At 42.6% G+C, this 17,033-nt stretch overlaps 1 protein-coding gene across 1 annotated transcript in view; it reads right to left on the bottom strand.

The window, feature by feature from the left end:
- Positions 1 to 14,316: 14,316 nt before the first annotated feature.
- LOC133577244 (kinase suppressor of Ras 2-like) overlaps positions 14,317 to 17,033 on the bottom strand; it is a 303,350-nt gene continuing 300,633 nt past the window's right edge. Inside the window, exon 22 of the mRNA XM_061930914.2 lies at positions 14,317 to 16,611. Within this exon, the coding sequence (XP_061786898.1) occupies positions 16,605 to 16,611 (7 nt within the window). The 3' untranslated portion in view covers positions 14,317 to 16,604. The remainder of the gene's footprint in view (positions 16,612 to 17,033) is intronic.

The following is a 17,033-nucleotide window of genomic DNA, read 5'->3' on the forward strand; positions in this document are numbered from 1 at the left end:
GTACCATAAAAACAGCAGTACTGTTTTTCCATTTACAGTAATATACACTACGTTTTAAGGTGCAATTATTGCAACTTACCATATTTTTTTTTACATTTTATGTAATGGCGAGGAGGCATGGTGATATGCGGATTGTTCTTCCGACGGTATGCAGCAGGAACTCCGGAGACAGCATGCAGGTAGGAGACTGATTTATTTGCATAAATCACACAAAAAGTCAGGAACAGACAAAACAAGCGTGTCTAACTCCCGAGAAGCTAACGGGATAGCTCACGAGGAACGCTAAGAATTAGTGTGTGCCGAACACTAATCACACTAAAAAAAAGTGAAATCTAAGTAAGATGAAATATGTCAAATAAGGGTGATATTTGCTTATTTTCCGTCTGACAAGATAATTCTTCTCACTAAGCAGATTTTATGTTAGAGTGTTTTACTTGTTTTAAGGGTTTTGGTCCTAAATGATCTCAGTAAGATATTACAGCTTGTTGCTGAGATTTGATGACCTATATTGAGTAAAACATGCTTGAAACTAGAATATCAAGTGTTGCAAAGCTGTGTCATCAACACTCACAAGTATAAAACTGCTTTTTCAAAGTAATCATTTTTTATTTCAAGCATGACACAATTGTGTCTTATAATTAAACTGACAGATATATATATCATACTTGCCAACCTTGAAACCTCCGATTTCGGGAGGTGGGGGGCGGGGGCGTGGTCAGGGGTGGGGCGGGGCGTGGTTGGGGGCGTGGTTAAGAGGGGAGGAGTATATTGACAGCTAGAATTCATATATATACGTATATATCTACATCCTGAAAATATGCAAACAAAACTGTGTTTAGATAATTGATACTTCAAACTTGCATAAATAAATATTAAGGAATATAACATAACTTGGCTTCTGAGAGCTTCAAAATGTAATGAATAAAATGCTAAAGTTGTTGATAAACAAGCAATTATTTTAATAATTAAATATGGTCATTTTAAATCAATTATTTATTTAAAATTAATTATTTCAAATATGTTTATTTTAATGTATAATTCTATGGCTGGATGTAATAAGGAGTCAGAAAAAATACAAATAAAAATACAATTAATTTTGATGTTTTTAGCAAAATATAGTAAAAATGTATTTCGTTTTTGTTTTTTTTAAATGAATAAATATATGTATTTTTAGGTAAGATAAACATGATAATACAATTTATCTCTAGTCTGGATGATTTAGTTCTTGTCACCCTGTTGTCCTCCCGTGTGAAAAAAGGCTGTCCTCACTCAGGTCCGCATGGAGCTGGAGGGGGCGTGGCCTCCAGCTCCGGCTGAAAATCGGGAGAATTTCGGGAGAATATTTGTCCCGGGAGGTTTTCGGGAGAGGCGCTGAATTTCGGGAGTCTCCCGGAAAATTCGGGAGGGTTGGCAAGTATGATATATATATATATATATATATATATATATATATATATGTATGATATATATATATATATATATATATATATATATATATATATATATGTACATACTATATTCCTTGCTCACTAATTGACTGAAAGAGCACGCACTTGGCGCGATGATGTCATGTTATCCATGGGAAAATGCATTTTCAGACAATATAATTTGCCTGAGCGTTGCCTTTTTGCCTTTCCATTAAGAAAAATAAACTAGTTTTTAGTGTAAGTTTGCTGGTTTCAAGAAATGTACTGCTGAGCGCATATTGTTATGTCAAGATATTGGCACTAGCATTTGCTTAATTTAAGAATATTTTTCAACATATTGAGCAAAAAGGTCTCGTATTTGTTTTTGCTATCAAGAAAAGTGCACTTGTTATTAGTGAGAATATACTTATTTTAAGGTATTTTGGGGTTCATTGAGGTGAGCTAATTTTACTTGTTTTGGAAAGTCTTGACAAGCCAAATTTTCTTGTTCTATTGGCAGATCATTTTGCTTAGTCCAAGTAAAATACCCCTCATTTTTGTATTTTTTTTCTCCTTGTTTTTGAACACTGACTTTTTGCAGTGCAATAAATAACCAAGGAGACACAAAACAGGGGTGCTGAGACAGAATTAAGCCAACAAGAGACATAAAACGTAAACAAACAATGATCTGGGCAACGGATCATAACAGTACCCCCCTCCTAAGGGACAGATTCTAATAAAATGCATTAAAAAAATTAATGTAATAATAGTATTCACTGTTAAAACCGGCCCCCTTTTGGGGCCAAACATAACTGCGATGTGGCCCTCAGTGAAAACGACTTTGACACCTCTGTAATAGCTGAACGATGAAACCGAAGAAGAAGATTGAATGAGTGCCTTCAAAGTTGTTTTTATTGACAATCCGTATTCTCGTCTGCACAATAGAACAAAAATGCTTTACAAGGGAGGACAAAAAAACCAACACAAATCTTAGAACAAGGCCTTTACAATCAGGTCCACATTCAGCTGAAAGACAAACTTGTAGAAAACCTTTGTAATATATATGTATAAACTTTACTGTACAAAGTATACAAGTGAGCATTGGTTACAAGCGGCAATGAGCGCTAAGCACTTGGTGGCGATGATGAAGGGGATTTACAGTCGTGGTCAAAGCATTCTGGGGGAGAAATGATGCAAAAAAATTGGATGCATAATCTAGATTTTTAACAGAACAAAAACTAAACATAGTAATGATAATAATTAATAAGCCCTTTGTGTGCACATGTTATTTTTTTGTTCTAAAAATTGCCGTTTTTGTTTGTGGAACCTTGAGCTACACTCTTAGAAATAAAAGTGCTAAGTAGAACCATATAAGGTTCTTCGGCTCGTCCTCATAGGAGAACCCTTTTTGGCTCCAGGTAGAACCTTTTTGTAAAGGTTCCACCTGGAACCCTTTTGGAGGGTTCTACCTAGAACTCTGTGTGTAAGGTTCCACCCAGAACCCCCCATGAGAGGTTCTACAAAGAACCCACGCAGGGAGTTCCACTAAGAACCCTTTCATGTTTCAAGGGTTTCATCTAGAACCCACACAGGGAGTTCCACTAAGAACCCTTTTGCATTTCAAGACTTTCATCTAGAACCCACGCAGGGAGTTCCACTAAGAACCCTTTCGTATTTCAAGGGTTTCATCTAGAGCCCACACAGGGAGTTCCACAAAGAACTCTTTCATGTTTCAAGGGTTTCATCTAGACCTGACACAGGGGGTTCTAAAAACATCCCTTTTCAAAGGTTTTCACCGATAACCGTCTTGTCTTCTGAGGGTTCTATAAAGAACCATATTGTATTCTACAGATCAGTTTAGTTCATATTATATTGTGGTCATTTATCATGTTGACATTGAACAAACATTCAAAACATTTGAATGAGAAAAACATTTATTTAAAGATAGGCACCATTATTGGCAAATGTTATCAGGAAGTATGTCCCTGGTGACACAGGATCTTACCCATGCTTTCAACAATCCCTGAAGAACTCTTTCTTCCAAAAACGGTTCTCTGGATCAAAATAGTTCTTACTGGAACCCTTAGTGTTAGTGAGAACCCTTTTAAAACCAATTATTCAGAAAAGGGGTTTTAAAGGGTTCTCTGGATCAAAATGGTTCTTACTGGAACCATTAGCGTTACCAAGAACCCTTGAAAAACCCTTTCTTTGGGAAAGGGTTTTTCAGAAGCAAATGGTTCCAGTTAGAACCTCAGCCCTTGTAGAACAACCCTTTTAGAACCCTTATTTCTAAGAGTGTAGTGTCTCTTGCAAGAAGGAAAATGAGCATCTTGCATGCACTCATCGAACATGTCCTCATCTGCATATGTCACTGAGGCCTGGCGTCCCGTAAATGACTGGAACCAGACATGAGGCCATTAGGCGAGTCAGGGAGCTGCTAATTCTGCAGCCTGCCGCCTTGAAGGTTTTTCTTTTTTATTGTTGCTTTTTTTTGTATTTTTTTTTTTTAAGTTGTGTGCCTGTCTTTGATCTCGACGAGCCCTTATTAGCCGAGTGTATGTAGGAAGGTTAAGAGGAATGCTGGTGAAATTGCTCTAACGCGCTCGGGCTGCCCACGCTGCGCACGCTCATGCGGGAGGCAGGCCTGCGTCGTCGAAAAGGAGCAGCGGGAGCTCGTTACGAGTAAAGTTCTTGCCTGTGTGGGTTTTCGACGCTTGCGCCATCGAAACTCTCGCATGGTAAAATGACAGGTTTGACCCGCACGTTTACGTAAGTGAGTCGGACGACTACGTTTCTCAACCTCGGATCTTTCTGTGTGGAGTTTGCATGTTCTCCCCGTGACTGCGTGGGTTCCCTCCGGGTACTCCGGCTTCCACCCACCTCCAAAGACATGCACCTGGGGATAGGTTGATTGGCATACTTGCCAACCTTGAGACCTTCGAATTCAGGAGATTTGGGGGGGTGGGGTGTTTGGTGGTAGCGGGGGTGTAAATTGTAGCCCGGAAGAGTTAGGGATGCAAGGGATTCTGGGTATTTGTTCTGTTGTGTTTATGTTGTGTTACGGTGCGGATGTTCTCCCGAAATGTGTTTGTCATTCTTGTTTGGTGTGGGTTCACAGTCTGGCGCATATTTGTAACAGTGTTAAAGTTGTTTATACGGCCACCCTCAGTGTGACCTGATCAAGTATGTCTTGCAGTGACTTACGTGTGTATGCAGAAGCCACATACACGTGACTGTGCCGGCACGCTGTTTGTATGGTGAAAAAGCGGACGCATTGACAGGTTGTAGAGGACGCTGAAGGCAGTGCCATCACGGCATGCCCTTAATATTGTTGTCTGGTTGAAAATCGGGAGAAATTCGGGAGAATGGTTGCCCTGGGAGATTTTCGGGAGGGGCACTAAAATTCGGGAGTCTCCCGGAAAAATCGGGAGGGTTGGCAAGTATGTTGATTGGCAACACTAAATGGTCCCTAGTGTGTGAATGTGAGTGTGAATGTTGTCTGTCTATCTGTGTTGGCCCTGTGATGAGGTGGCGACTTGTCCAGGGTGTACAACGCCTTCCGCCCGATTGTAGCTGAGATAGGCTCCAGCCCCCCCACCCCTGCAACCCCGAAGGAAATAAGCGGTAGAAAATGGATGGATGTTTTACTATTACTTAAGTATTTTTGTGAAGAAGAAACACTACATTTACTCTTGCCATGACCTGTGGTCCAGTTTGGTTTTGAGTTTGTTGGTGTTTTTGTTCCTGTCTAGCGCTCTTAGTGTGGTTGTACGTCCTGTTTCATGTGTGTTTGCCTGCAGGATCTTTACCACTGCCTCAGATCATCGGCTCGACACACCTGGTGTAAAGGAACAATCAAGACTATTCACTGTAGTGGCTGCTGGTGGCAGGAGCTCTGTGCTCTTGTATCATACATTTGTGTTCTTGGTGTTTCCCTCTTGTTTTCATGTGTTTATTTTGCCTTTTGGTTCGGGACCCTTTGGGGCTGTGCAACAAGGGGTGGCACTTTCGTGACTTCTGCGGTGCTTTTTTGTGGGCTCCTGGATCTGCCTTCCGGCAGCTTTTTGGCCGTGGAGACCAGCTGCTGGGTCTGCCACGCCGGAGTATGTTTGGAGAGACTGGAGGAGAGTAGATGCGGACGAAAAGACAGGGCTGCGGAGTTGGCGCTGGGCGCCGGGACGGACAAGCGTCACGGTGTCTTTGGCTGAATGAGCGTGTATCGGACGCCTCGGTCTCCTTGACTGGACACTGGCCGAGAGTTGGTGGGCGGCCGAGGTTGGAGTTGGCTCTCTTGGTTGCTCCTGTCTCTGGCCATGCTCCCCCCGTAGAACACAGCAGAGGCCATCACAGTGTATGTGGGTGTTGAAATTATGTTTTTGTTTGGTTGCTTGTTTATGCATGGTGTGTGCGCATTTCCTTGGCCTCAGTCTGGACCCCCTCTCCAGGGGCCCAGGTTAAGACTGATAATTTTTTTCTTGAATCCCCCCACCCCCAGCTTTTACCTGTGTCTCACCTTTTTTGTAAGGGGCGCCGGAAGTTGGCAGACCCGTCAGCGATCCTTTAATGTTTGTCTGCTCTTGAATGGGATTGTGCTGAAAATCTTAATTTCCCCTTGGGGATTAATAAAGTACTTCTGATTCTGATTTTAATTGAGCCGTGGCTACTCTCTGTGTCGGAACGTTGTGCATCCTTTGTCGACGCCTTCTCAGCGCCACAAATGTAAACCTTTGCTGTTGTCCGGCATTCGGTCCGTTTACATTGTAGCCTGTTTAGTGTGTTTGGTATTGCAAAGCCTTCCCTATGTTTCAGTGCGTTTATCTCCTAGGGGCACTCATGCGACCCCATGCATCACAACACCGTGACATTGCATTTCATTCCAAACGCTACATTTATTTATATCATCGTTACATCTATATTGATTGTAAAGACGTACTTTTGGCTCGATAGAGACTTCTTCCAGAGGGCATATTGTCACTTGATTCTGTTTCACCAATCCAACGTAAGCACTCATGACCATCCATCCATCCATCCATCCATCCATCTTCTTCCGCTAATCTGAGGTCAGATTTCCCTCTCCCCAGCCACTTCGTCCAGCTCCTCCCGAGGGTCCAGCTGGAAGACATAGTCCCCCCAACATGTCCTGGGTCTGTACATCTTGTTGCGTTTGGACCAGTTGTTCCTCCCAGGGAATTCAAGTCGCTGCTCGCTCCCAAGCTCTTTACGACACTTAAAGCTGAGTAGAAGAACCACCAGAGACAGAATGGGTATTTTGTGATATATTTGCAAAGCTTTGTAAATATACTGAGACCAGTCCAGCATAGAACATTCAATCGCGCAGCTAAGATGGTCTGCCCCCCAAAATGGAAACCCTCTATTCTAAAAAGTCTCTCTCTCTCCCACCCTCGCAGTCTCTTCCCTCCAGCCCAAACACATGCCTATTGTCCTCCGCACCTGGACATAAGAATAGATAAGAAGAAGGAGTATCTCTCTTTCTTACATTCCATATTCAAGGTTAGCACACAGTATTTGCAGACAACTAAAAGACCACAATTGGAAGAAAAACACTATCTGTTTTGTAATATGATTATGAAATAAAAAGAAGTAACACTTAAATTCGGATATATGTAAATATCTGCCTCCGGCAATCTCTAAACATCTCTCCAGGGGGCATCCTGACCAGATGCCGGAACCACCTCATCTGGCTCTTTTCGACGTGGAGGAGCAGCGGCTTTACTCGGAGCCCCTTCCTAATGACAGAGCCTCTCACCTTATGTCTAAGGGAGAGCCCCGCCACCCGACGGAGGAAACTCATTTCAGCCGCTTGTACCCGAGATCTTGTCCTTTCGGTCATAACCCAATGCTCATAACCTTAAGTGAGAGAGGGATTGTAGATTGACCAGTAAATTGAGAGCTTTAAGTCCCATCTTAAAACTAATTTGTATACTGTAGCCTTTAAATAGACCCCCCTTTTAGACCAGTTGATCTGTCCCCCTCTCCTGCGTGGAGAAGTTATTAAGTGACCACTGATGAATCGCTAGCTGTTTAAAGTCGGGACCCGGGGTGGACCACTCATCTGTGCATCAGTTGGGGACGTCTCTGCGCTGCTGACTCGTCTCCACTCAAGATGATCCCCTGCTTGCACCACTATGGACTGGACTCTCACACTATTAACTAGATCCACTCGACGTCCATTGCACCGGCGGGGGTCCCCACATCTGCGGTCCCCTCCAAGGTTCTCATTGTATCCCATTGGGTTGAGTTTTTTCTTGCCCTGATGTGGGATCTGAGCAGAGGATGTCGTTGTGGCTTGTGCAGCCCTTTGAGACACTTGTGAATAAGGGCTATATAAATAAATGTTGAAACTTTAAAGTTTTGCCTTCCGGCTCAGCGCATTCTTCACGGATGCCGCACCGATCCGGCTGTCGATCTCACGATCTACTCTTTCCTCCCTTGTGAACAAAACTCAGAAGTACTTGAACTCCTCCCCAACCCGGAGATGGCACTCCATCCTTTTCCGGGCAAGAACCATAGACTAGGGCTTGAAGGTGCGGATTCTAACCTCGGATTCAGCACTAGTAAAGATTGACTCAACGGAGCTTGGCCGTCACACGACTGCACTCAAACGACACATTGTAAAAAGTGAAATGATGTCTGATCAGGCAGCATAACTTAATGTTTAATGATAAACTAGGAAAATAAACATTAAGACTATTCGCTGTCATCTGTGTCAGTAGAAATGCTCACATTTCAGCCTTCAAAAATTCCACTTCCAACTAGAGTAAACATGTGGTAATTTGTAGATGCTTTTTGGTGTTTTTAGCTGCGCATATGCTAATATGAGCCCTGTTATGACGTCATAAGTGACCGTAAAATGTAGTATGGGGTCTCTATCGCACACCTACCTACCCACGAAGAGGTATGGGTATTTTTATTTTTTATTTTGAAAAATGCTTTTGAAACAACAATTTTATATATTTTTTTTCAAATTTATAACCAAGAACTATCGTATTGAATTTTATTAGAAATGAGTAATTTGACATTTTGATCAAGATAAAATAAAGTATGCTTTTCTATTTATTTTAGTTTTTAGCTTTTTGTTAAGTTTTTTCGTACCACAGGTGCCTCAGTTGCTAGGCCATTTTTGTTTGTTACTTACTTAAATTAATTGTGATAAGATGCTGTATATTACATAATAGACTGTGGTATGTTTACCACTAGTGTTACGGGGGCTTCATCTAGTGCAGGGGTCGGCAACCTTTACAAGTCAAAGAGACATTTTGACCAGTTTCACAAATTATAGAAAACAATGGGAGCCGCAAAAATATTTTGAAATTTTAAAAGAAATAACACTGCATACAAAGTTGTTGTTTTTTGCTTTGTGTTGTATAAACTAGGGGTCTTAGACACGCTGCCCACACCTTTATTTGGAATTTAATGGCTGGTGCGGCAAGCGGATTTTGACCGCGTACCGTGATGGTACAGCATTTAGCAACCACTACCAACAGCGTGCCTGGTCAGCCACACGTTGTATGGGCTTTAGCTTGCTCACGTAGGTGACAGCAAGGCATACCTGCTCAACAACCACACAGGTTACACTGACGGTGGCGGTATAAAAAAAACTTAAACACTCTTATAATGCACCACACTGTGAACCCACACCAAACAAGAATGACAAACACATTTCGGGAGAACATCTGCACCGTAACACAACATAAACACAACAGGACAAATACCCAGAATCCCATGTAGCCCTAACTCTTCCGGGATACATTATACACCCCCGCTACCAAACCCCACCCACCTCAACTGACGCACAGAGAGGGGGGGGGGGGGGGGGGGGTTGATGTGTGAGGGATCAGGGTTGGGGTGGGGGCGGGGTTTGTTGGTAGCAGGGGGGGTGTATAATGTAGCCCGGAAGAGTCAGGGCTGCATGGGATTCTGGGTGTTTGTTCTGTTGTGTTTATGTTGTGTTAAGGTGCAGATGTTCTCCCGAAATGTGTTTGTCATTCTTGTTTGGTTTTGGTTCAAAGTGTGGCGCATTATTAGTAAGAGTGTTAAAGTTGTTTTATATGGCCACCGTCAGTGTAACCTGTGTGGCTGTTGAACAAGTATGCCTTGCTGTTTCATACGAGTGCTAGCAGAAAATGTATTTTGTATAACAAGTGTCGGGCCGGCACGCTGTTAATACAGATTGTAGAGAGCGCCAAATGTTGTACCATCATGGCACGCCCTTGTTATAGTTGTAAGAGTGATAATCGGTTAATATATATCCCGCCCAGGAGTTTTCTGCGAGAGGCACTGAAATCCAGAAGTCTCAGCGAGAGGCACTGAAATCCAGAAGTCTCACGGGAAAATTGGGGGGTTCAGCAAGGAAGCTGCTGAGCCGCATCAGAGTGATCAAAGAGCCGCATGCGGCTCCGGAGCGGCGGGTTGCCGACCCCTGATCTAGTGCGTGGGTCGGCAACCCGTGCCTCTAGCGCCGTCCTGGTTGCCTAACTGGAGCTTTTTGGAAAATGTATGAAAATGGAAAAAGGAATGTATATATTTTATTGTTTTAATATGGTTTCTGTAGGAGGACAAACATGACACAAACCTTCTGAATTGTTAGCCCACTGTTTAACATGTTTGTGTTCGTGCTTCAATGATGAGAGTGTTTGGCGAGCGCCGTTTTGTCCTGCTAATTTCGGCGGTCCTTGAACTCACCGTAGTGGTGTAGACTGTCACGCCACAGTGGGTTTACATGTGTAACCATACTTGCCAACCTTGAGACCTCCGATTTCGGGAGGTGGGGGGTGGGGTGTGTGGTCGGGGTGGGGCGGGGGCGTGGTTGGGGGCGGGGCTAAGAGGGGAGGAGTATATTTACAGCTAGAATTCACCAAGTCAAGTATTTCATATATATATATATATATATATATATATATATATATATATATATATATATATATATATATATATATATATAAGAAATACTTGACTTTCAGTGAATTCTAGCTATATATATATTTATTTTATTATATATATATATATAAATAAAATAAATACTTGAATTTCAGTGTTCATTTATTTACACATATATATACACACATAACACTCATCTACTCATTGTTGAGTTAAGGGTTGAATTGTCCATCCTTGTTCTATTCTCTGTCACTATTTTTCCAACCATGCTGAACACCCTTTCGCAGGTACCCAGAAAGGTTTCGAGTACCACCAAAAAAACTGAATCTCTGAAGACAGTATAAAAATCTGTGTTAAAGGTGTACAAATACTGTTTGTATAATAAGCATGTTATTTTTTACAAATGAGGGTTAAGAGTTCAGTTCTAAAAAAAAAAGAAAAGAATGTGGCTTAAGTACAGTTTTTTAATTGAGCTGCTGCATTTTTTGGTTGGGTTGTTTATTTATTTTGAGTAACTTCTATACATTTCAAAAAGGGGAGGAATGTAATAGTGATCTATGTTTGTCTGTTGCCATCTCCTGGTGAATGTTGGCTATAGCGTACTGGGGTTACTTTTTGGTTGGCCAACGATTTACGCGGTGTTGCGCACCTGACGTCACTCAGGTCCGCATGGAGCTGGAGGGTGCGTGGCTTCCAGCTCCGCCTGAATTTCGGGAGATTTTTGGGAGAGGCGCTGAATTTCGGGAGTCTCCCGGAAAATCCGGGAGGGTTGGCAAGTATGTGTGTAACCTTTTCCGACGCTGCCATGGTAAGACGTGTTTTATGCCACTCCGTTGTCTCATTTTGTCCACCAAACGTTTTATGCTGTGCGTGAATGCACAATGGTGAGCTTTGTTGACGTTACTGATTTGTGTGGAGTGCTAATCAGGCATATTTGGTCACCGCAAGCTAATCGATACTAACATGCTATTTAGGCTAGTTGTATGCAGACGAACGAGATGGCAGCGTGCAATAAAAAGGGGATTTATTGATTAAACTAAGAAAAACAAAAAGCGAGAGCAGCAGGGAAGTGCTCTGATCGGACAGACTATGAGGGAAACAAAACCAAAATGCTGTAACACAGCAAAAACACTTACTCGGAAGGTGGAGTCCACAGAGTACGTGCGTACTAGAGCTCAGCTTCGAACAAATCCTCAACAGTCACCGGTGGATCGTGAATAATGTCCTGACAAACCAATGGCGTCGCAAGCTCAACTTAAATAGTGCTAAATTACAAACAGGAGACAGGTGAGGGGAACAGTGCTCGAAGGTGTCACGGCGGGGGTTTTGCAGCTTACTGCGAGGTTTGTTCTCCCGGGATGCAAACGGACTATTCCAGACAAGGTGTGCAGGTAGGAACATATTTATTAATCTTCTCAAAACTCAGAGTACTACAAAAAACGGAAAACAAGGCGTTGATCGCACTTGGAGCTAAACTAACAATAAGCATAAACTATAACAAGGAAAACTTACTAGTTGTGGCATGAACAAACAAAAACTTACTTATACAAGGCATGAAGCGAACACTTGGCATAAACTTGGAATCAGACATGAACAGAACAATGGCGCCAGGACGACTGACTGGCAAAGGCAGGCTTAAATAGTCCTCTGATTAGAAGCAGGTGCGCGTCCCGAACACCAGAGGCAGGTGAAAATCATAAGTAGCCATGGTAACTAAAACAAACTCAGGTGTCAAACAGGAACTAAAATAGTCCAAAACTAACAGAACATAACAAAAACATGATCCGGACCACGGATCATGACAGAAGGCAGGCGTAAAGTTGTTGCAAGAAAGGGGGAAACAGGAAGTGAAAAACGCCAAAATAAGAGCGCAAGACAGGAACTAAAACTACACCCAGAAAATCACCAAGAAACTCAAAATAAGTCACTTACATGTGTTGCCTTCATTACAAGACATATAGAAGGCTTTTAATATTTTGCCGCTCCAGACTGATTTGTTTTTTGTATTTTTGGTCCATTATGGCTTTTTCATCATTTTGGGTTGCCGACCGCTGATAGGCGTCCTACGCCAAACAAACACTCGAATAAAGTAGGCTACAGTGTTTTATTTTTCTAAATTCAAACACAGTGTTACTGTTCAAACCAGGGGTGCTCACACTTTTTCTGCAGGTGAGCTACTTTTCAATTGATCAAGTCGTGGGGATCTACCTCATTCATATATATAATTTATATTTACTTATTTTAAAATATATGTTTTTGTTAACAAGTTAAAGGTGTTTAATGATAATACAAGCATGTTTAACACATATAGTTAATATTGTTAACAACTTAAAGGTGGTTAAAGATAATACAAGCATGTTTAACACATATAGATTCCTTTCTTTCATGAAGACAAGAATATAAGTTGGTGTATTACCTGATTGTGATGACTTGCATTGATTGGAATCAGACAGTGGTGATGATAACGTCCGCATTTTCGAATGGAGGAGAAAAAAAGTCCTCCTTTCTGTGCAATACCACATGAAAGTGGTTGGTTTTTGGCATCTTATTTGTCCAGCTCCCGTACTCCTTTGTATACACTTTACAAGAAATACATTGTCTGCAAACTCCGTAGCTTGCTAGCTTGTGCACGCCAGCTTTCTGAGACTCTTATTTTGGTAGCGCAGGCAGGATGAAGCAGAGCTTTTATTGTGCAACTGTGCAGTCGGTCTTTGGAGTTTTGACGACAGGTACGGCGCCAGAGTCTGTTGAAATAAAGTGTTTCTCGCCTTCCTGTCGGTAATTTTAATGAGCTGGCAGCAGCCAGCGTCATCTCAGAAGACCCTCGGGTGCCGTGAATGTCAATCAAGTGACGAAAGTGACGTCGTAGTGAAGATTTATGATCGCTCATTTTTAGGACTATTTTTTTAATGCCTGGCTGGTGATCGACTGACACACCCTCCGAGATCGACCGGTAGATCGCGATCGACGTAATGAGCACCCCTGGTTCAAACTGTCTGTAATGTGACAGTGGCCAAAATTAAAAATATACTTGTTAAATAAAACCTCTGCCTTGTTTTTAATGAATACTCGGGCCTACGGCGCTACTGTATTTTAATGTTGGTCATTATGGTGGTACTTGGAGAGCCAAGTTTTTTCTGAGGTGGTACTTACTGCCGGCCGCATTGTAAGTCGGACACGTTTCCAGTGAGGGTTGGACTCCGCCAAGGCTGCCCTTTGTCACCGATTCTGTTCATAACTTTTATGGACAGAATTTCTAGGCGCAGTCAAGGCGTTGAGGGGATCCGGTTTGGTGGCTGCAGGATTAGGTCTCTGCTTTTTGCAGATGATGTGGTCCTGATGGCTTCATCTGGCCAGGATCTTCAGCTCTCGCTGGATCGGTTCGCAGCCGAGTGTGAAGCGACTGGGATGAGAATCAGCACCTCCAAGTCAGAGTCCATGGTTCTCGCCCGGAAAAGGGTGGAGTGCCATCTCCGGGTTGGGGAGGAGACCCTGCCCCAAGTGGAGGAGTTCAAGTACCTCGGAGTCTTGTTCACGAGTGAGGGAAAAGTGGATCGTGAGATCGACAGGCGGATCGGTGCGGCGTCTTCAGTAATGCGGATGCTGTATCAATCCATTGTGGTGAAGAAGGAGCTGAGCCGGAAGGCAAAGCTCTCAATTTACCGGTCGATCTACGTTCCCATCCTCACCTATGGTCATGAGCTTTGGGTTATGACCGAAAGGACAAGATCACGGGTACAAGCGGCCGAAATGAGTTTCCTCCGCCGGGTGGCGGGGCTCTCCCTTAGAGATAGGGTGAGAAGCTCTGCCATCCGGGGGGAGCTCAAAGTAAAGCCGCTGCTCCTCCACATGGAGAGGAGCCAGATGAGGTGGTTCGGGCATCTGGTCAGGATGCCACCCGATCGCCTCCCTAGGGAGGTGTTTAGGGCACGTCCGACCGGTAGGAGGCCACGGGGAAGACCCAGGACACGTTGGGAAGACTATGTCTCCCGGCTGGCCTGGGAACGCCTCGGGATCCCCCGGGAGGAGCTGGATGAAGTGGCTGGGGAGAGGGAAGTCTGGGCTTCCCTGCTTAGGCTGCTGCCCCCGCGACCCGACCTCGGATAAGCGGAAGAAGATGGATGGATGGATGGTACTTGGGGGACGTTTGAGAACCTCTGATATAAGATATCACTCTAATTATTTTTGTCACCCATCACTAAGCTAAGATGTTGATGTTTTGTTCAGCATAGTATCGCATAGCATCCCTCATTGTTGACATGGGTGTTCTTTTTAAAAATTGTCAATTTAAAACAATTTTGAACTAATTTTGGGAACTCTTAGCAAAACATAACAAACGTTTTGGACAGAAATGAACAGTGGAAATAGCCATAAGTCGTCTTTCCAGCCTCTAAAAGAGAATTTGCTGGGATTGCAACCCAATAACAACAAGAAAACCACTTAATGTGTTGTTGTAAGATAATTCCACTGCAGAACATTATGTGGAGAAAACCATCACATGCCACTAATGAAGGCACTTAACCTCCCAGAATGCTTTGATCAGCTGCTGAAGACGAGAAGAAGCGTCGTCTTGTCGCCGTTAACAGAACAAGCGAGCTCGCCGGCCAGGATGTTTGGAGGTAAAACATCCTGATTTAAGGATGACTTATATTTGCATACTTTTTGATGATTAGTCGTGGAGCGTGTGGTGTCACTCGAAGCTGGGGGGCGGGGCTTCAGGCTCAGCGCGGGGAGAAAAGGCATCTCTGTATTTAAAAGTGTTGGCGTGGGCCGAGCCTCACGATAAAAGGTCCCGGCGGGCGTTTGAGAGAACGTACAGTTAAGCCTCGCAGGATTCCTACTGTTCCCAGCTCAAAGGGGGTTTTTGGTGCCAAAATGAAACAAGTATAAAGCCAATAAAATATGTAATCATTTATTTGGGAATTATTTAATTATTTAACACATTGATTTCATGACCAATATATTTCAATAATTATCTAGTTTTAGATGCATTATTATAACACATTAAATTATATTTTTTTAAATGTTTAATAGCCCTCTTTTGTATGATACCGCATTGCAGGCTTCAAAAACACATTAATGACACACACGATATGTTATTGATCATTGATAGAATGATTGTTTCTAAGTTATCACAAAAACTTTGTGTTACATTGAGTGCCCGGCAAGAAGACAAAAGCTGTCTTTGAAACCTACCAAGAAGAAGGCTCGTAAAACTCCACTGTGTAAGGGGAAGGGTTTTCTGTTTTCTTTCATGTATGGTAATCAACAGAAAGATATTGTTCTAACCCAAGGACTTCAAAGCGGAGAGAAAGCGGGATCTGCCCAATTTCCAGACGACCTCTTTTTGAACCTCCTACTTTACGAACTCTTTTTTAACTATTTTATGGACCTCTTTTTGAACTGTTTTACGAACTCTTTTTTGAACTGACCTTTTCTGTGAACTGTTTACGACCTTCTCTGTGAACTGTTTGCGACCTATGTCCTTTGGAAGCAGCTGTGGTCGGGGAGAATCCAAGATAAAAGAAGGAGGCGTGCAATCTTTTGGCAGGACGTAATGACACTGCGCAAGGGTACAGATGTGCACGTTTCTCCTCACTGAACCACATTGAATTCTGTCTCTGTTTGATTCTTTGCTTCTTGTCTTGTTTAATAGATGTCATCAGTGTTTGAACCTGACAATCATGATATCAATAATCAATATAATACAATGATAACAAGTCAACTCATAAAAACACTATATACACATATTCAAAAAATACATAGCCTTCTAAAGGAAATGTATGTGTTAATTGAATAAAAACACAATGAAGTGTAAGATTAGATTTCACAACTTATTAATCGATGGACAATTAACAAGGTATTTAAAAATGTAATTGATTTATTTATATTTGTATTGTCTTTTTCAGTACTGGCACATTGAGCCACTCCTAGTACGATTGAAGCCTAACCTTCAAAAGTCGTTTTTTACCATGCAACAATTTTGAAACAGAACTCTTACCAGGTTTGGAAAAGTATATATATTTTTTTCTATATTTCTCAAGCTGTTGCGCTTCACACTTTGAATTATGTATCTATTTAGTTAAAAGATGAGAATCAACTTTACCAGAATTTTGGTCCGGATTTGAATCATGTTGGGCTTAACTGTACGTGTATGTTTGAGTGTGTGTGTGTGTGTGTGTATTCGACCAAGAGAGTAGATCTGGAGAGATGATGGAGGCCACAGGCGGACATTTAAAAGATGGCGAGCGATCCGAGGACGATCTTCACGCTAGGACACGGCCCCCATGGACGCCATGATTAGAGCCTGCAAGCAGCAGAAGGAGGGTGGTGGGGTTTTGGAAGAGACACAGAAGCCACATTAACTTGGACGTCAAGTAAACTCTCAGGGCCACCCGGTTTTCGCTATTAGAGTGGACATTTTAACAAGGACGCCACTCATGTGTCCAACATGACTTACAATAGTCTCCATTCGCGTGCCACGTATACTGTACGTCCCTCAAAGCTGTTCTGAAGATGGTTTATGAGAAGATAACAGGTGCTGTTCATGTGTGACAAGAGTGTGGAAACCTTCATTTAGGATAGGATAGACTTTTATTTATTCCACAATGGGGATCTAGGTCTTTTTATTGATTTTTTTGAGGGAACTCCAACATTTGGTGTCAGAAGTAGGATATTTGGCCTCACCTGCCATCATGGAAAGAAACAAAATGTAAAAAGAAAAATATA

Source organism: Nerophis lumbriciformis, linkage group LG38 (assembly GCF_033978685.3).
Source record: "Nerophis lumbriciformis linkage group LG38, RoL_Nlum_v2.1, whole genome shotgun sequence".
In the NCBI taxonomy this organism is placed as follows: domain Eukaryota; kingdom Metazoa; phylum Chordata; class Actinopteri; order Syngnathiformes; family Syngnathidae; genus Nerophis; species Nerophis lumbriciformis.